This window comes from Physcomitrium patens, chromosome 14 (assembly GCF_059467195.1).
Source record: "Physcomitrium patens ecotype Gransden chromosome 14, ASM5946719v1, whole genome shotgun sequence".
Taxonomy (NCBI): domain Eukaryota; kingdom Viridiplantae; phylum Streptophyta; class Bryopsida; order Funariales; family Funariaceae; genus Physcomitrium; species Physcomitrium patens.
The window spans coordinates 4,784,771-4,806,375 of NC_143423.1; the positions used below are offsets into that span (position 1 = coordinate 4,784,771).

At 31.3% G+C, this 21,605-nt stretch overlaps 1 protein-coding gene and 1 long non-coding RNA gene across 9 annotated transcripts; both read left to right on the forward strand.

Annotated features, from left to right (window-relative positions):
- The first annotated feature begins 879 nt into the window (after positions 1 to 879).
- LOC149987809 (uncharacterized) lies at positions 880 to 1,990 on the forward strand. The gene is made up of 2 exons (XR_016506257.1): positions 880 to 1,398; positions 1,598 to 1,990. It is a non-coding gene; the product is annotated as an uncharacterized LOC149987809 (long non-coding RNA).
- A 6,724-nt stretch (positions 1,991 to 8,714) lies between these two features.
- On the forward strand, positions 8,715 to 13,711 carry LOC141046148 (light-sensor Protein kinase-like). Of its 8 annotated transcripts, none has more exons than XM_090255667.1 (4): positions 8,715 to 9,660; positions 9,954 to 10,045; positions 10,268 to 10,328; positions 10,505 to 13,711. In XM_090255667.1, the coding sequence occupies exon 4, from the start codon at positions 11,799 to 11,801 to the stop codon at positions 12,327 to 12,329; it is 531 nt and encodes a 176-aa protein (XP_090111793.1). In that variant the 5' UTR covers positions 8,715 to 9,660; positions 9,954 to 10,045; positions 10,268 to 10,328; positions 10,505 to 11,798; the 3' UTR covers positions 12,330 to 13,711. The 8 variants fall into 8 exon arrangements, 7 of the variants coding, with proteins under 7 accessions (XP_090111793.1, XP_073394648.1, XP_090111792.1 ...); XM_073538547.2 differs by lacking the exon at positions 9,954 to 10,045 and having other exon boundaries at positions 8,715 to 9,152; positions 9,607 to 9,660; positions 10,505 to 11,400; XM_073538536.2 differs by having other exon boundaries at positions 8,716 to 9,152; positions 9,607 to 9,660; positions 9,954 to 10,328.
- The last annotated feature ends 7,894 nt before the right edge of the window (positions 13,712 to 21,605 follow it).

Consider the following 21,605-nt stretch of genomic DNA (forward strand, 5'->3'; position numbering starts at 1 on the left):
TTTACATGATAATAGTAATATTTTACTATATACTTCAGCATGAAAAATCTTATGATTTTATAGAAGTTGAATAGCTGTTTTAATTATATTTATTTAATTTTAATAAATTAATAAATTAATAAATTAAAATAATTATATATATAATATTTATTTTACTTTTGAATTTGAATACAATCATTGGAATGTCATTATTAATAGATTCCTATTCAGTATACAATAAAAGCATTAAAAAATCTATCAATTCTAAGATATGATGATAACACATGAATAATATTATAATTGCTTCTTTATATTAATAATATTAATTAATTGGATTTTATACATAAACTATAAACTATATGCATAAACTTCTATACATAAAATATACATATCAATATATATATATATATATATATATTTAAAATATAAAGAAAATGGATTTTTTTTTATTGTATCATTTGCATTGGTCATATTTTATTTATTATGTTTTTGATTGTAGCAAAAATTGACTTAATTAGTTATTTTTTCTTTATTTCTTGATCTTTGAATAACCACATTGTACAACTCTTTAAAATTTATTGTCAACGATACATGATAATAATAATCTTAGAATGTAATTTTAAATATTCTATTTGTTTATTTCATTTGGGACTAGGTTTTTTTGCTACAGTTTTATTTTCATTACATCCTTCTGAGTCTGCAAGCTCTTGTTCAGTTTTCTTCCACACACAAACACACGAGCATGTTGTCACTACAACACATCTCAACATTGCACACAATCCCCATCGAACTAAACAACGAAGCTTTGGTATTCACACACTGAACAGGCACCGTTCCTTGCACAAACATCAACAAAAACCAACAAACACAGCCTTCAGTTTGTGTGTGCGTATTGACCCACTTGAGCAAGCATCCACCGTTGGTTTCCCACGCTTCCAGCCTTAATCTGGAAGCCCAAAGATCCAAACTTTCATCACACCGAGTGTAAACAACATAAATAGAAAAAGTGACTGTACAGAATGAGCTTTGAAGCTCCGATGAAATGGATGGAGGAATCACAGCAGGTTGTCACACAGGATAAGAGCTGAACTTCATGGCGAAGGCAAAAGTGACAAAGTGGATGAGAGGATCATTCAATGCGTAGCGTCTTCATACTGGATCAGTTAATATCGCACAAGTCCAGGACCTGGAACAGTGTGAGCCGGTGTTCTTTTACCGATGTCTTGTCAAAGAAATCGCTGCCACTCAGAACTCACTCGTGGCTTGAAGAGTGTTACATCCCACCAGACGGTGCAATGGATTTATGGCGTTAGACTTTCACTGCACTGAGTGAATCAGGCGGACGAGTTGACCACTAGTTTGGATTATTCGTGTGCAACTTCACTTGGATAATGATGTTTTTTGGAGCAAGTTACATGGGTTAGTCACATCTTGCCTCATTAATAGCTGTGTCGATGTCCTTCCATTTCCAGTGATCTATAAGTAGATATAACTTTGATCCACCTCTACGACGAGTTCTTTCGTTGCATGAATACATGCATGCATTCAGTTGAAGGGGTTTTTCTTCTCCCAGTTTCGATGCTGAAATTGGTGGAAGCTTGTTGCGCCGACTGTGCAGGGGCAAAAAGACTCATACTATGTGAGTTCAGAACAAGAGTTGTATCACATATGGAATACTTCAACTGGGCGTCGAGTTCCTTCCTCTTACATGGGATTGTCGTTTCTTGGGTCATTGCTTCAAGATCAACGTGGACACCTCACAATATAAATCGGATCGCTATTGACATATATCGACACGAAATGAGCAAGTGGGTGTTGTCAAGCACACTCAAAGTTCATCTCAAATTGAGTTTGACACATGAGTTAGAAGTTAAGCTTTCAAGACTATCATCTCAGAATTGAGGCAGACTATTGTAGTTGTGCTGGTCAACCATGAAAAGAGTGGCCTAGGGTAGGACATAAAATGCCAAATCCAGATCAGAAAAAATCTACTGTTTAGCAATCCAATGAACAAAGAGTTGGAAAGGTTGCGGTCGCCCCTGTTTCAGGCTTGACTCCGTCTATCGCCAAAATCCTTTGCTGCAGTTGCAACCGCCCTAATTATGGTCCAAGTCAAAAAGGTTTGTGAATGAGCAGTCACTAAGATTTGCACAAAGATACAGAGATCTGAATACTTCGATACATTGATCGTTCGAAAGTAGCAACAAATCACTAAAATGAGAAAGGAAGCTCACATTCACATCACGGGTTCGAATAAGAGTTAATTGAGAGAAATAAGGGCGATACGAGTCAGAGGCTCATCCAAAGAGGACAACCACCATCAGTATTATAACGGGGAAGAGATCCTTTGCTATCAGTTAAATTGCCGCTTCATATATCATGAGTTGTCTAAACCTCATTCACAACCGTCTATTCAAACTATAATTCCAAAAGAAGGAATTATACCACCATTGGAAGTAGCAGCAGAAGGGCATTCCCCAGAGCACGAAACTGGTGACGTGAACTAGCTGTGATTGCACCTCAAGGATCACCATGTCACCTCATCACCTAACACAATATGAAAAATATCTTCTCGTCGCCAGCCTCTTTAAAAACAAAGCAAAATCATCTAGTCTTAAACGAAACAAAGTTATCTCAGAAAACCCAACTGTCTGTGATTAGGAGGATTAACTCACCGACAGTGCATCAACATTCGACATGGAAACGCCTTTAGCTATTCAACTTAGAGGTGAGCAAGAATCTTGGAAAATAAAATCCTTACAGCTCACAGTCTTGGTGGAATCGACTGATAGAAACGACCTAAGTGGATGGGCATGCTCACAAAAGTATATATATATATATATACATACAAATAAATAAAGACAAATACACACTTATTACCCAAAAAGTTTTGTTAGGAAATAGATCACTTTTCCTCCAAAATCAAAATCAAGTCAATTGCTGTTCATTCAAGCATTTCTTCACTTCTAGACTCAGACAAATAAATGTCAATAAAATTGTCATTTCAAAATGCAAGGACGTAATGACCCATTTTGATCTTAAGGTGAAAAATTACAATTGAGTCATATGAGGGTAAAATTCATCCCTCACCTCAAATTATAAGATGGTCTTAATTAAAAATTGCTTGTAATTGGTGGTGTGAAGTGGAACAAGCAATACACAATAATAAAATAATAACAACAAAAAACAAGTGAAATAAGTTCAATGAAGTAATTCCACATTATAAATTTAGTTACAATCCATGTGTTAGATTTTTATCCATAAAATTAAAAATTAAAATAATAATATATATAATTTTTTATTCTTTCAATAATATAAAAAATATGTAAATCCAAGTTAGTATGAATAAGTTATGATAGTTTAAAGATAGTTTAAAAAATGTAAATAACAAAAAAGTTAAGTGAATAATGTTTATTTTAAAACAAACTTATTTAAAAAATCAAGAATTTGAACCTCACCACAACTTACAAGTATTGTATAAGAATATCTAAGAGAGGCCTTAAGGCCTTAGTCTTATTCTCATACCTATATCCAAGGTGCTCCAAGCCACATGAGGCTTGTGTACTTCCCATCATATAAGGACTAAAGTAGTTTTTAGTCCTCATATTTTCTATGAGTAGAATTATTTTTTTTATAATTTTGATTATACTATGGTATTTTTTTATAATTAATACATATAAATATAATGCTCATATAGAAATTGATAATAATAAATAAATATTAATACTTAATAATAACAAAAAATATTAAACCAACTAAAATAATTGCATCGAAGAATTGTGAAGATATTCTATTATTATAATTTTTTTTCTAAAAGATTTTTGTATCATATAATCCATCTACATTCTAAAAAATACATAAATATCAAAAAATACTCTTTAATCATAATATTTTTTATTTAAATAAATTAAAGTAATATTTTTAATAATTCCATTGATTAAAATCTATTAGTAGAACTAACAAGTCTTCTACCATCAATTGAGATTGAGCTTTGGAATTTTTCACCATTCAATGGTGGTCAAGAATGTTAACCTTTGATCATGTAAAGAAGAATCTTTGTTTATATTTACATGGGAGTTAGAATTAAACTTGCAATATAATGTTGTAGTGAAATTTATAATGATGTTATGCCCATCATTATGATAATGACAATGAAAGGTTTTTATTTTTTATTTTTTAATTATTGAATAGATAATGTAAGATGTTACAACCTTTAAGTTTTTTTGATTATTTGAAACTAAAAAAATAAAAAATACAAGTAGAAATCTTTTATTTAAATTAATTATTTTTATTATTACAAATAAAAATAATAAACTATGAAAAAATTTAACCAATAAAACATATTTTTATTAATTTTGATGGTATATATATTTTAAAAAAAAATATTATATTTTTGAATTTTTCGGATTGTTTTACTTTGTTAGTTGATTCAAAAAATAAAATAAAGTAAATGATTAATTTTAAATATTTCTTGATTCATTGCAATATATTTAAATAAATTACTGTATTTGAAAAGTTTTTATTTTTGAATTTTTATTTTTGTAAATTAAATAATACAATGATTTTATAGATATACACATACAATGATTTATTCGAAGAACATGTCTTTTCAGTTTATTGACTTTAATCATTTTTTTCTACTGCCTTTTTCATGATTTAAAACATTGGCTTGCTACTATTATAAAAAAATTTATAAAAATATATATATATATATATATATCTATATATAGATATCAGATTATATTATCTTAAGAGAATTATAATTTTTTTTATTAATGTTGAAAAATAATTATATTACTTTAATATTTACATGATTCTTAAAACATAATAATTTTATAACAACAACTCATAAATGTCAAATAGAATAAAAAAATGTGGTTAAAAAAATCTTGAATAGATATATGATTTTTGTAATACTAAAGTTATGAATAAAATTTAATGAAGTTTTAATCTTGAAGTATAATTTATTTTTTTATCATTTTTATATTTTATTCTTAATAGAATCTTGTGCATATATATATATATATATATATGTATAGGACTAGCTTATCTTTGTTCTTAGAGGGGTTTTAACATTGCTTCTCAATTTCAAAGAAATACCACATCTAAAGATTGGCACAACAAAAATTCTAAGAGACAACAATATTTATACAATATAAGAAAAAAGTACATTTCTACTTATAACTTGTTATTATATGTCCATTCTATGGGTTTTGTTTTTATCTCTTTTTATATAATAGAAATGAGACTAATTGTTTCAATTATTTCTTTTTTTTATTCTATATTGTATTAATTCAAATAAAACATATTTTTACATTTTTACTTTCTTATTTTGTATATTAATAGGATACTTTTATTGTTATTTTATATTTATCTTTAAATATAAAAAGTAACTTTTAAAGAATAGAAAATTGAGTATAGATGTGTATTTATATATTCTTAAATCAAAAAGAAATTAAAACTGGTTTTATTAGCAATGCCTTGATACAATTTTTATAAAAATTAATCTAATTAGCCAGCATATGAATTTAAGGCTGAATTGGGATGTATTAGCTACTCTAGAAAAGGTGGTAGATTTAAACTTTTCTGTCACACCTAAATTAAATTTTTTTAAATTACAAGATGATACGTTATGAATAAGATTTACTATTTTTTAATATATATATATATATATATATATATATAATATTATTAATAAATATTTTAATATGCAAATTAAGTTTTAGCTAAAATATTATCTATTAATATTTGTAGATTAATAACATGTTTTAATATAATATAATAAAATATAAATTATTTTAAAAAAATTTAAATAATATAAATTAAATCATAAAAAAACAAAATATTCAATAATGTCAATCATTGCTTATTCAATACAAAAATTTAATTTAATATAATGTATTTTAAACTTTTAATCTTCTTTTTAAAATATGTAATGAATTCTTTAATTAATAGTTTTTATCAATTTATGCACTATATATTAATATTGTATTATAATTGTATTAACTTCATATTAATTTTACATTAAAAATAACACTTAAAAATATGAGTAGCACAACTATAAATTTAATTTGCAAAAACTTTCTACAATCATTATTTATCTATTGATTTTGTTTTTACAACAGTATCATGAAAATCAATAGCTCTTATTTATTATTTTCTTTGCTATGTAATTAATAATGCAATAACCATTCATTAATTACACATTCATATAAATTATTTTAAAGAAGTCTAATCTGCATATAAAACAAGGGGACCACTAGGTGAACACCTCTCTTCTATTGTGTAGACACCTCCCATGCCACATACCCACCATACACACAATAAATGTTTTATTTACATTAAAAAGTTTTAGGGTGAATTCATACTAAGAACTTTTTGTGCAATGGCTTATGATGATTTTTTAATTTTTTATTAAAATAAATAAAACTTATAATATATTTTATGTAATTATTTTATTTACTTTTAAAAAATTATTAATTATATTTAGATAATATTTTATTATAAATTTATCTAATTTACATTCCTTTATTGTAAATAAGACTTTCATTACATATATGCAAAGATACATGCCACATTGAGTGTCCCTATAGTACAAAGGGGAGGGGGAGGTGTCAACACAATAAAATTTGAGTGGCGACTTAGTGGTCCCTTAAAACAATGACCACATACTTGCAAGCAAGTGTTTATTGGATATGTCTATATATAAAAAAAATAATAGGTAATTTTTTTGCCAAAGATATATTGACATACAAATAATGTATTGTTGCTTATTATTTTGTTTTAGAGCTTACTTAACTTAAGTATTAGAAACAAAAATATTATTGTTATAAATTAATATTATTTAAGAATTTCTATAAAATGCTATGTTGTTTTAAAAACATAATAATTGATGATGTTATAATAATATTATTTATAATAAAAATATACTATTATATTTGGCTCATGCTAGACAATATTAATGCAAATGCTATCTATGATTAATATATATATATATATATATATACATATATATAAATTTATTATCAAATTGCTTTTGTTGTCTAAAATTAAATTGAATTTTATTTCTGACATAATCAATAGTTTATTTTACGTAATAGAATAAGCCACTTAAAAAATCTATCTCTTTTAATCTTGCAAAATTAAATATAAGCATGCACAAATAGCCACTGTAGGAAAAACTAATTTATTTTTAAAAATTCTATAAATATAAATATAAATATATATATATATATATATATTTATAAAATTGACTAATTAATTATAATTATTTTGCAATACAATTCTTTTATAATGACTTATGAACAAGGAGGTGGTAGAACATCCCTTACAAGGGATGTATTCTCTCATTGTACATCTATAAATATTTGTATAGAATAAAGCCTTGGTAACTACTTTAATCAAATATATAAGCAATGAATTGCCTTTTAAATTTAAAACCCTTAATTTTAACTTCTAATATATATTTCTAAATTTAGAATCTAAAACCTAGCTTACTAAGACTATATTGTGAATCCAAGCTAATTATATAAAATATAAACCATAAATATAAATATGCTTCTATTTGTGCATTTGACCTTGGAGTTATGCAAGAATGGACATCCTAATAAATATGCATTTGGAAAGACATCTTTTGTAAGAAAGTTATAAGAGATATTTTGTTATATGTTACTTGCAATATCAAAAAATATTGTTTTTTTATAGTAGTTGACTCCTCCAAAATACAACTTCTTGTTATTTTGAATACATTTATTGTTTTATCTTTTAAGAAGAAATAAAAAAGAAACAAAAATATTTCCTTAATAATGGACTTTTGTATTCTGTATCCAAATCCTAATCTTGTCACATATAAGTAAATTATTTTTAATGAGTATAGATAATTATCTGTTATTCTACATAGATGTTAATTTTTCTAAAAAAATAAAGTGCTTTTAATATATTTTTGACAAATTTCTTTCAATATATGTATATATTAAGATGCTATTAAATATCTTAAAAACACTATTAATTAAATAAAAAATATATCTATAAACCAAAAAGAATTTCATCTAATGACAATGACTATGTAATAAAATTATCATACACAATTTTTACTAAAAAAGAAAAAATCATTGATTAAACTAATATTCTTGTAGATATTGATATCTATATATTTACTTTGTTATATAAATACATCTACAACACCTATTATAAGTATCAATCATTAATCCAAATTAAAACTCTTTTTTTGGTTTAGAATGACCTTGAACTACAAAAAAATGATACTTAGCATCCAAGTTTATCAAAATAACACAAAATAGGTTGATAGTTCAATCCCCACCTATGAAATCACAACTATGCTTGATGGAAGTATGATTTACCTACGTTGTGTCAAACAAATAACTATATTGCAGCTCTCAATCATTTGCATTAATACAGGTTCCACAAAAAGTGAAACAACATCTTAACAACAACAACAACCAAATGTTACAACATGAATGGATACAAAGAGCCCACAACTCTGAGAATAAAGGGGGATAAGCGTGACATGGCAGCAAGAGAGGATCCACCTGGCGTTGCAAAGCGTGACATGGCAACGCTTTTTCGCAAGTGGCAAAGCACAATCCAGTTGTACTGAATCCGCGTGGCCACAGCACTATTAACAATCCAAGCCAGGGCAAAACAAAGCCAATGGCATGGAAGGGCATGAGATGAAGCAGACGAAGAAAGAAAGACAGAAGAAAAGAAATAAGGGAGTGTCGGGATTCATTCTCAGGAAAGTTCGGCACCGGATAGGATTTTGCACAACAACAAAGAGGGTGTGGGAGTTGAAATGGGGAGTGTGTCGCTGCCTTGTCTGCCTGCCTGCAACTGTTAGATATTGTGGGGTGTTGCAAAGGTGGAATCTTGATACTTACCCACCCAGCTGCTACTACATGCCGCTTCCACACCGCATTATTGTCTCCACATGGGAAGCCCGGGGACTTCGAGACTAGCATCATCGGATCGCATCGCATCGCAGCCTCACTTGGATTACGCCGGGAGAGAGGGTGAGAGGAAGCGAAGAGCATGATCCTTGATGCTCAATTTGCTTACAATTGCAGTGAGTTCGCAGAGGGCGGCAGGCTTCACTAGTCACCCACTATATCTACAAATCCGGTGCGGCTCTTGCAGGGAGCTGATAGGAGAGAAAGGTATGGATGCTGACCAGCTATCGCTACTCCCGATCCTTGAGGATCAGTTTAGGACCCATTGTGGAAAGGGGTGGACCAAATCACATGGAGATGATACCACCGTGAGCTGGTTGTTGCTTAGACGGTACTTATCTAGACAGGTTTGGGAATGTAGAAGGAGTGCGTTGGAGTTTTTGGTGGTGGGGTGATTGTGTTCGCTTTGCTTGGGATTGAAGTGTTCCAGGTTTTGGTTGGTTTGGAAGTCGGGGTGATCGATGCTGCTTTTAGTGCGTTGCGCTTGACATGGATTCTTGTGTGGTCTTGGGTTTGGGAGGGAAGGGGAAGCGGGTGGGGTGTTGTTGTTAAGTGGCTCGATGTGGTGGAGAAGTGGAGTCTTGGTGCAGAGGTGGTATTGCTAGATCTGGTGGCGATTGACGTGTCGTTGATGAGTTTTTGACGATAGCGGGTATTTCAGGAGAGCTTGACCGGGTCTCGAGCTGCAAAGTGCAGGGTGGTGGAACAGTTCAGTGTGAGCTTCATTCGCTCTTGTTTAATTGTTTCTTGTGAATTGGATGATTGCCATAAGTTGTGTCTGGTGTTGTTTCTGGTTTCGGGACTTGGTGAATTTGTACACCTGCTGCAAAGTGAGATTGAGACGACCATATTGATCGATGATACTATTTTGTTTCTTTTGAGAATCACTACTTGCGTTTCAAATTAACATCTGATCAGAAAGATGATGCCCTAATTAGGTTTAGGGAACTCTTAGGTAAGTTCTGGTTACAATGACAAATAATTTTTTAGAGTTATTATGATTATCAGAATATTGCAGTCTTCTTGTTGCCAAATTGTTTTAAGTGTGCGTGCGCTTCCAGAAGCCACCAAGCACTGATGTTCGTCAACTACTTTGTAAGGTCAGTAACCTATGGCCTAATGGACATTATCAAAGTGAGAGGTCGAGCTGATTAGATGATGGGTGACCGTAATTGTGAGGCATTTAGGGTTAAATTAATTCAGTTTCTTGTTTATCAAGAGTAGACGTATGGACAGAGAAGAACATGCTTGGGATAGCAGCATTCATACCTTAGTCCTCATTAATATTAATGTGGTACACTCACGTGCATGATAGAACACAGGGTTTCTTGGAGTCGTTCTCAAACTCTCTCCCAAGTTGGAGTCATATATGAGGACAATTTGGTATTCCCTTTTAGGCCATATCTATCAAGGTTTAAAAGGTGTTTATTATTATTATTATTATTATTATTATTTTATACATAATTATTGGTTTGTATTCTTGTTTTGATTAACCGTCTAGTTATACTTTTGTGCACATAGAGAGGGATTGATTGTTGATGTACTGTGTTACGGTCCAGGTGCTGCTTGAAAGATCACCTTGATGCACTGTTATCTCTGGATGGAATCTGAAAAGAAGAATATATGGGATCTCAAGGGTGAGGAAAGCACCTTAATTGGATGGGCTAAGAATCAACACTGCATTCATCACATCTTGTCTCTAAACTTTTGTCTGCGACCAGAAAGAAAGTAATCCAAATGTGCTCTCTTACTGTTCCTGCCGAGATGAGGTTTGGTATTGAATGGCTGGGCAACTTGGAGTCTGAGATGTAAGAGAAGTTGCGTACGCCATCTTTGTGTGCTAAATATGAGTAGTCATCAGCGGACATTGGAAAGGTGGAGAGAAAATGAAAGGAGAAGCCTTCGAAACATTCGAGAAGGTGCATCTTTTAAGAGGAGTGCCACCTAGGTAACACCAGTGACGTGGATGACTTAATAAGTAGTAGAACATGGCTACTGAATGGTCCCTCAGTGAAGAAATACATCTCATAGGGGAGCAAGTGAGGGTGCTGAATCAGATCCCGAAGGCATGCAAGCAGTTGTCGGAAAGGTTTCAGGTTCTGAAGAGAATTATGCGATTTAACCAAGGCCAATGCTCTTGTCTATGTGACAGCTTCTAAGTCGTTCTCGATGAGTTGTCTTTGTCTATACAAATGGAATACTCAAACATCCACCAGAAAGCTATTGAGTTGCAGCGAAAGTCCGTCCGACAATGCGCGGACTTCGATCAATGTCTCTCACTTTGTAGGGATTCGTTTCTAGAATTAAACCATGCCATACATGACGGCCAGGAGCTTGTTATGGCATGCACTCTCGAGCATTGGTGTAAGTCAGCTGTTGTGATGTCCAATCCAATTGATTTGCAGGATCCTGGACACAATCAGTTCTTAAGGTCACCATTTGGCATTTACCTTAAGAGGTTTTTGTGGAGCCTAGATGTAGTTGAGAATGCCTTTATGATATTGACAAGAAACCCAAACTTCAGGTACCGGGAACGCCTGAACCTCCACTTTATAGATAATGGCAGCAGTAGCAACGATGGCCTTACGTTTGAGGGTCTGACTGATCTTTTGATGGGGAACAAGGCCATGTTAATTTAACAACACGTTGGTTAGCAATGCTGTGCACTTCCTAGAACTAAGTGATCTGCGAACCATGATGAAAAAATTAAACTGTATAGTAGATGATTCTTTTCTCCATGATTTCTAGTTCACCCAGCACCAGGCTATCGCCGAATTCCTCCTAAAGAAGCTTAACGAGCCTTGTCCTCGGCTTAACTCTCTTCCGGAAAGCAATTGGCTGGACTACAAAGATATGGTGCGCATTCGGCATCTTGGGCATGGAGACCACACCGTAATAGATGAGTATGAATGGTTTGGATTTAGTGTGGCCGTTAAGGTCATCTCAGGTGTCGAGAAGGAATTTGTAGCCAAGAAGGGGGCAACGTTGGCCTTGGCAAAGCATCCTTATGTTGTAAAATTGATAGGTTGTGCATACAGGGAGGAAGATCGAACAGGCATGCTGGTTCTAGAGCTCATAGATCAGGATCTTCAATCTCTTTTGAGTTCTTGCTCTTCAATTGATTCTCCTTTCAACTTTGTTGTTGCTATTGACATCATGCTCCAAGTAGCGAAGGCAATAGAGTATCTACATGATTGCCAGATAGTCCATGGGGACTTGAGAATTGCCAATCTTCTAAACAAGCTCAGTAAGAAGTTTCAAGTGAAGGTCTCAAATTTTCAACAAACAAAATACAAGTTTCATGGCACGTCAAGGAGTTCTCAGTGTGCTGGGAAATTTGATGATAGAATTCGTTGGAGAGCACCAGAGGTTATTGGGGGCTAGGTTGATGAAGAAGAACGTTTAACGGAGTCTGCCGATGTTTACAATTTTGGATTGGTTTGTTACTAGATTCTGACCGCGAAGTTACCATTTGAGGGTATATAACTTGAATTATTGTCGAAGAAAGTCAAGTCTGGCAAGAGACCGGAGCTGCCATCGTATTGTCCCGAGTATCTAGCAGAATGTATCCAAAAATGTTGGGCTGTAGTGCCTGAAGATAGGCCGACGTTTGGGGATATCTGCACGCGGAAGGCTTACTACAAAAAAGTTGATATCGATGAGGAGCACAAGGAAGCATTGGTATCCTTTGGACTTCATTGGGCTGGAGAAGATTTTGATCTCAAAAAGTGGCCGACTTGCGTTTGATAGCGAAAGCGGAAACAAGGGCAAAGCTTCGTTTTTACATTGGCAAGATGAAAGGTGTAATTCTTGAGGGTTTAATTTGATTAATTAGAGATGTGAGCTCTATATCCCCCTCGTTATCCTAGGTCCATGAAGGAGAGGGTGTTAAAAGGCTACTTGCTCAGGAAAATTTGTTCAGGTAATGTTGCATATACGAATTGCCCTTAATGAATATTTCTCATATTGTCTGACTTTTGTGAGGTGCTATCGCTATGCAGAACTCTGTCCTAGGTAGTCTAGTGCTAGTCTAATGTACCAACATAAATTATGTGGAAACGCTTGTGGTCTCTAAGAATAAGACCACTTGTGCTTCAATGACTTTAGGCACATCAGACGCACATTCAGTCTTGGAATCGGTCGCATATTTGTTCGTTTTGCACTTAGGTCAAGCCTGTTGAAAATAATTTTAGACCGGAGTTTCCACCAGGATTTTGTTTTGCTGGGGTATTAGCAGCAATTCGTGCAAAAGATGAGACAGAAATATCAGGGTTGTTGGTTTTTGTTGAAAAAGAGGTTGGAGTATTGTGTGATAAGCACTCAAAGAATCCATAATTTGTGAAAAGCTTCCACGCTGCATTTGGAGTGGGATGGGGGAATTGTGGGATGGAGTTATTGTTTGAAGGCTATATGAAAATAACTTCATTTTGGAGTGGTTGAGGCAGATAACCAACTGGAGACTTGTCCATGTGGAGATGAAGGATGTCCCCATGGAGAAAGAAGACAGTTATTTGAATCTGTGTGTGCAGAGGCATTATTTCTATTTACAACAGAAATATGAGAGTAAAATGTTTTAATCAACTTTCAAGTCATTCTTACATGATTCTTGTGTTATATCAACGTTCTCTTTTCCACTCTTAAACTCACCTTAATCCCGATGAATAGTTCTGGTATTTTCTCCGCCACTGGGATATTCTGACTATGAGTTCTCAACAGTATACAAATCTAGTGATATGCTACCATAAAAAAAACAATCTTAAGCTTAGCTCTTGGAAATAAGGACTGTGAGGGGGGGGGGGGGGAGACGAACAGCTAGAGTTATGCCGAGTAATGACTACACTCAACAAAGCTTTAGTTCTTGCGTCAATTCATCAAGTGTTGTGCTTCATTTGAACAATAAGGTGCCGGAAGCATCGTCGACGTGAGCTAGTACTTTGTCGTTGCCCTCAGCAACAGAGCAGTAGAATTTCCAGAGATCTAATTGCTTTGGTTTTGGAATTCTTTTGAAAATTTCAGAAGTTGTAGTTGGACCCTTGCGTGAGGGGAGGAAGGCTTGCTGGAGTCTCTCTCTCTCTCTCTATATATATATAGTATTGCAAACTTTCATAAAATAATTGTTAAATTTTATTCTTAATTTATTATTATTATTAAATTATTTAAATATAAATATAAAATTGGATTGTGACTTGAAACAAGAAAAAAATATAAGAATAATAATAATAATAGAATATGATTTTGTTGCATTGTACTTCAAGTTTATGTTATTATTTTTTTGAAATTGTTATTGAAGATTAATTTTCTAAAAAAAAATATTAATTTTATTTGTAAATATTAAATTTTAAATCTTATAATTTTATTGAAATTCTAATAAAAAAAAATGAAATAGGGATTCAATTTTATGTTTAAAAAGTGTATTACCTATTATGCAAGTGTCATGTTTTAAATTTCTAACCTCTTTAGATGAATTACTTGTCTTGGATGCTATTAAAAACAATATTTAAATTTGATAAAAGTATGTAGAATCATGATGTGGAGTTTGTATTACCAAACAATCAATTTGAGGATAAAAGTCATGTCTCTAAAACAAACAAAGATTGAAATGGAAAATTAAAGCTTTATTAAAGAGAAGACATATAAGAATTAAATTATATATTTTGTAGATGAATCTTTTAAACCATTATTTAATATAATTATTTTTGAACCTAATATATAAGATAAATATTCTCTCTTATTATCCAATAAAAATATTAGAAGAAATATCTATTTCTATCATTGATTAAATATCAAATAAACCAACATTTTAAAAGTATTATCATTGCCATCATAATTTTTGCTACTACCATCTCAATCCACTATCTATCACATGTAATCTACATCCTTTATTTGTGTTAAATAAAAAATTATATTCATATATATTTTAATTTTGGGTATTTTAATTAATTTTTTATTAAAATAAAAATTTATTTTCTATATAATTATATATATATATATATATATATATATATATATATATTAGAAACATTTTAAAAATAATATTAGAATAAAAAATTAAAACATTATATTGAATAGGTGGTGGATTATGGTAGTAGTAGTAAAAATTGTGATAGCACTAGCAATATCCTATTTTAAATCCTAATTTATTAGTAATCTAATTTTATTATTAATCCCACATATGACTCTTAGATGACAATAAAACTAACACCTTCTTCAATATGTCAACATTTACAACACTTTCATGAGTATATAATGCCAAGTCCTATAATTTCTTTTAATTTTATGATTGTGTATAATTAGAGGTTAACGTGCAAATCAACCCTTAATGTAATCTATCTTTCTATTAGACTTTCATGAATTCATTCTAACCTAAAGACTACTAAAATCTAATCTTATTTAATCCATATATTCCAACAAATCCTAAATCCTTAATTTTAAACTTGAATCTATAATACTCAATATACTTAGAAATTTATATTGCATTATAACTGTCTTAGTGAAATCTGAAAACCAATTCTAAAATTACAACAAGAAAAGAACATTGCATGTTTTTTTTTTTTTTTTTTTTTTTTTTTTTTTACATCAGTGCAAAAAGAAGAGTCAAGGATGCATACTGGTTTCTAGGCACAACCGCAAGACCTTAAACCAATAAAGGAATGTAAGTTATTGTCTAGACTTTTAGACTACACTCGCAATTTCTGAAATCTGCGATTGTATTTAATGATTTTCAGTCCAAATCGTGTTGGTTGCCATTGTCGTCTGCAATGCCGCTACTTTTGCATCTTTGTTTCTTCTGAATAAAGTCTCGTGCTCTTTCTGCAATTCGTCATTCTCTGTCATTCTAAGTTTGGCAACCCCTTCATTCTGTGGTTTTTCCCATGCCTCATCGTTGATGTCGTCTTCTACTTCTCCATCTTCGTCACCTTCTCACATACATCCCACGCATCTTCTTAGTATCCTTTCATCTTCGTAGTATCCACTTGCTCCCATTTCATTGCTAATACTGTTGGATGACTGCAGCCAGGCTATTCTTATTCTCTTTTCAGCCTCAATGGCGGGTTTGATCCTTTCAACAGGTCCCAGCTCAACGCGCAACCTTTGCTTGCCTTGCAGCGGGTCCAGCAATACCGTGATGTCTCTAGAATTGATCCAAGTGTACTTGTCCACGTCTTCCAGCAACATTGCATCAATGATGATTGGGGGAACATTGTAGACCTTCGAAAGGCCATAAGAGCCAGGACAATTACGTGCTCTTGTTCCAAGCATTCCAACGCTCTTCTCCTTTTCCTTCGTCATTGAATTAGAAAACTCTTTGAGATCATTTCTTATGTTTCATCGCATTCAACACCTGCACTAAGCAATACATCTTGGTGCCACCCCTCCCAGGCGTTCAAATGCCTAGAGGTGAGCCACCAATCTAAGGGTGATTCTGCTCCTCCGAACCCACCTCTGCAGCTCATGTGCCACAGTTTTTCTTCAATCAACTTATTGATCATGTCATAAAACGTCCACTCTGACGTCGCGGACCCCAATACACGTCAAAATTGCCTGTCAAAGAGCCGCGGCTCGTCACCGTATTGGTGCAATGTTGACCCAATTCTTACTTGTAAACTTCCCTTGGTCAAGATCGCCGTAATGTTTTCCAAACGCTTGCAACCACACCGTTGTGGTGGTCTTGCTATAGTCAATATCCAAGTCTCACCAAGGCATTCACGGTAGCTATCCAACCTGCAAGCTATGTGTTGTTCCAGCATTGTCTGAGCTCATCTGCCGCTCCATGTCCACACGATGGCATTCCTCGCCTACCGACAGATTGCAACTTAAACCGTCACGCGTACACCTGACACGGCAAACGGACATCATTGCAGAGACGTCGTTGATCCTCACACAAGCCCGATCGACATCCAGTAAAACCATCTTCAAATACAATTTTTCTTGAGAGCCAATTTCCAACACCGAGACAGACTAGTTTGCTAGACAACGGAATGGAGTGTACACAGCTTTGTGTACAAAGAAACCCTTCACACGTATGACTTCATATTGACAGAATGGCAATAGGCATTAAGTGCTGTATATATGTTCAGTTAGAATCTTATTTTTTAACTACTATCATTAGTCTTCTACTATAGTAAGATAGGCATTGTCAAGTAACTTCTAGATTTACACTAGCACCTCCTTCACCTTGATAATCTGTCAAGGTGATATATCTAAAGAACAAACAATCTCAAACCAATACATTATATATCTTTGAGTTTAGTATTGTTTGAGAAGATGGCAATTCAATTCTTTTGTTGGAGGCATGTCAGAAGAGGATGTTGTCAAAATTTAGATCATCAACAGATTGTTGAGCAAATATCACTGGTAGGTTTTTTTTGTTGACTTCTCCAAATCTTCATCATCATGTTTGAAATTGTTTTTTGAGATGGACTTTCATAATGCGGTGTTTTGCAATGGAAGTCTTTCCTCTTAATGTTATATGCCTTCTTCTTACTCTTTTGTCAATATCTTAACCATATTGCTATCTTTGTGGGAAATTGCTTCATCCATTCTCTTACAAAGAAATTTGCAATAAACTCTCTACACTTGATGATTATTCCATTCAATTTTGACTTTAATTCTATGTTACTTTATTAAATTTCAAATTTTATTGTGAAGAATGTCTTGTAGCCAAATGTTGAACAATTTGTCTTTTCCATCATTATTGTAGCAATTATGGCATGTTAACAGGATTTGAACAGAATTTGTTGTTTCAATTCTTGTGTGAAATGTCTTAGAATTTATGAAGCTAGATCACCCTAAATATTTAGTAATTGTTGCAAGAAATGGCTTTAATTGAACAAGCCTAATTGATAGTTTAAATAATGAGATTTTTTATCTATCTTTTTTACTATGTAAAAATATGGCTAATTTTCCTATTTTTATTGTTCATGAGAATTCTTTATGTAGACCTTTGAGTTTGGAGTTCTTAACTTGGCTCAATGATAAGGATCAATCTCTGTACTACACTAAATCTTAGTAGCCTTGTAGAATAGTAAAATTGCAAATGCTTAGTTCTTCTCTGAATTTTGTGAATTTCCTTCAACCTAGTAGCTTGGTCATTATATCAGCAATTTATTCTTATATAGATACATAGAATAATTCCACTATTCTAGTAAAGGCATTCTCACAAATCAAGTAATGTCACACTTCAACATATTTAGATCTAGCATGATGAATGAAATTTCTAATTTTTTTTATTGTACTCTAATTATTACAAAAAATAAAAATTAATTTTATTTCTTTTGCCTCAATTGTCTACAAAAGTGTCTTTAACCAGATTGCTTCTTTTATGCCTTTTATGATTGTTTTTTTTGTTTTTGTTTTTTGTTTTTTTTTCATTTATAGATGATGTTACTTTTATTACTTGTTTTTTAGATGCTTAGAAGATTGGTCCTTTGGCTGATTTGAATACACATATTGTAAGTGATTTTTTGTCATTATGATTATTTTTCTAATTAAAATTTATATTTCTTTGAATTTTTTCGCTCTTTGTTTTTTGATACAAGATTTCAAAGTTCAATATGTTTTTTATATATCTTAATACATACTTGACAACTTGAAGATGTGCTTGTCATGATGAATGCATAAATTGGCTTAAGAGTCATGTAGCATACAATAAATCTAGTCTCAAGTTTAATAAGTAGATCATTTTGTCAATGAATTTTTGATAGTATGTTGTATTTATAAGTGGAGATTCTTCATTCTTTTTCAATTTTAATCCTTTAGGTGTTGGTACAAAAATTAGATTACTATCAATTATAACAAATTCAACAAGTATGCTTTCTTTATAGGATCATTGTGTTAGGAAGAGATCCTTGTTGGTCGTAATAAATTTAACATCTAAATAGAATTGAAGCTTGCATAAGTTGGATATATTGAACTTTCTCATTAGCTGCATTTTCAGCCACATGATTCAAAGAATATTTCTACTTGTAATAAGCAAGTCATCTACATAGAAAATAAGAATTGTAATACCATCAATGTTTTTTTGATAATATAGACTATAATCTTAAATAAGTTGATACTCAACAGTATTATGGAAGAAGTGAATGAGTGTATTAATTAGAAACAAAAAAAAAAAGAAAAAAGGTTCTTATATTGATAATAGTTTTGATTGACTTTATGTATTTAGAAGAATTGTAATATTAATTTAATCATCATCATTTTTATTTGATAATATTGTACTTGATATAGAAGAACCTATAGACATCAAAAGAATCAAAATTGGACTTACAATTGTTGAATGAAGATGTTCTACCTAATTCCTTGCCATAACTTTTTTTTTGCCTAAGTTAATATTTTTAAAAATTATCAACTTATGACAACTTGGAACCTAGCATTTGTACTCTTTACTTTATTTAGTGTACCCAATTAATATTCTCTAATAAGATTGAATTGGTAGTTTGTCTGCAACACTAGTTTTTTTTTATGTATTTATACTTTTGAACTGTAAACTCTTATATAATTGATGGACAACTTCTTTCCTGTGAAATACTGATAAGGTATCATAAATTTTGAATTGGCAACTATCAAAGATAGATTTGTCAAAAAAATGGCTACATTCATTACTGTACTTTATGAAGATTTCTAAGTTCTTCACTAAATTGATATGGTTTGAATTTTCTCAATTAGTTTGCAATTCATCTTTTTTGTAATTCCATTCTAAGATGGTAATTTGATATTTATAAATTCTCTTTTGAACTTCTTGATGGTGTAACATGTGTTTATCTTGTCATTGATAAATCCTCCCTCTTCTTTTTTTTCCTTCCCTCCTGTAATTAGAATATATAACTTCAACATTGGCTCTTGTTTGGTTTTCAATGAACTTAATAAAAATTTTGATTTATTTTAGTGCAAAAAATTTCTTTCAAAAAAAACACATCTATACCATTTTTCTATAATTTTTCACAATCATCATAAATTATTTGGAACCACCTAAAAATAATAATAGCCTAGGCACAACCAAATGAGTATATAAAAGTACTAGAATTTTGGTAGCTTTGGTAAAGCTTTTTAATAGATATGATTCTTTAGCTTATTTTCTAAATTTACATGATGGAAAAATTTACGTAATTATTAGAATATACAAGATATACATAGTTAATCCAATTAAGAAGATGAATAAGCTTTGGTTGTTCAGATGCACCATGCAATAATGCCATATTTGAACTAAGTGTTTTAAAGATGACATTTTGATATTAGTTTTGAAAGAATTGTCTCTTGTGATTAAGTAATATGATCTATTTTTTTTATATTTATAATTTTCTTTGCTACTAGCTTTTGTGAATTCTTCCTAACTAATATGCATCTAGAAGCATCAAAATAAGCAATATATCCAAAATTAGTATTTTATCCAATAAAAAGTAATATTTTTTAAATTCCAAGGACATATAAAATTCCAAATACCTTCTTTATTGTGCTATTAGCTAGCTGAAAATTTACACTACCTCTTCCAATGATAGAGTGTGTGTGACCACTTATTGTCTTAATAATTTTTTCAATAATATTTTCTAGATTAGTAATTCTTTTTCCTCCAAATATATACATGGTAGCTCTTATATCAAGGTACTATCCAAAATCTTCTCCGTTTACATCTAATACCAAAAAGACTACTTCAAATATAATTCAATATTCTTCTTTAGTAATATTGGTGTCTTGATTGGCTAGATTTTCATTGTATTACTAAACTTGGTCCTTATTTTTACTATATGTGCTTGAACCTTCTTTTATTTTACTATAATTCTACAATATGCTTCCAACTTACAAATGTTAGAAAGATGTTTGAGACACATTTAGATCCAATAATCCATTATTCCACAATAATTACAAGGTCCTATTCTTTATGTTTGATAAAATCTAGATCTTGCCATCTATTGAGTAGTGTCAGCATATTGCTTCATAAGTTGGCTATAATATCTGTTTCTCCAAAAATATAGTGTTTCTAGATTGGAGGCTAATGTAAGTAATATAACTTATCTTTTACTTTCTTTAAGTATTACATTGTCTTAAAGTTTAGCTAAGGTAAGAAACTTTCTTCTAGTAGTATAATAGTACATGAAGTGATCATAGCTGTTAGATACAACTTTTATGACAATTTGAATTAGATCATCATTTGACACTATGACTCCTATTACCACTAGTTTTGCATTGATATCTTAAATTTTAGCAAAATATTATTCAAATGGCTTATTTTTATTTATGGTAATTTGAGCTAGTCTATTTCAAAGCTTAAATTTATAATTCTTAGAAGTGATTTCAAATGTAGACTTAAAAGTATTCCATGGATGTTGAAGTTCTTTAAAATTTCTAAGATTTTTGAAAACTCTTGGCTTGTTTGATATAATTATGATATATAGCAATTATTCTCTCTTATCATCTAATTTTGGATCTTCTACCATATTTCCTTTAGAAGAGCTAGTTTTTGTATTGTTAAGAAAAAATCATAATTTCTTACACTAAATAATACAAGTCATTATATATTTTCATATATAAAATTATTTTGACTCCATCAATGTAACTTCCTCTGATGGAAAAGAATCTTTCAATATTTTTTCTAAGTGTATTAGTTTTAGTAAAATAATAAGAAAAGTTTTAGCTACTTATGCAATAATATTTGATGTAGCTTCT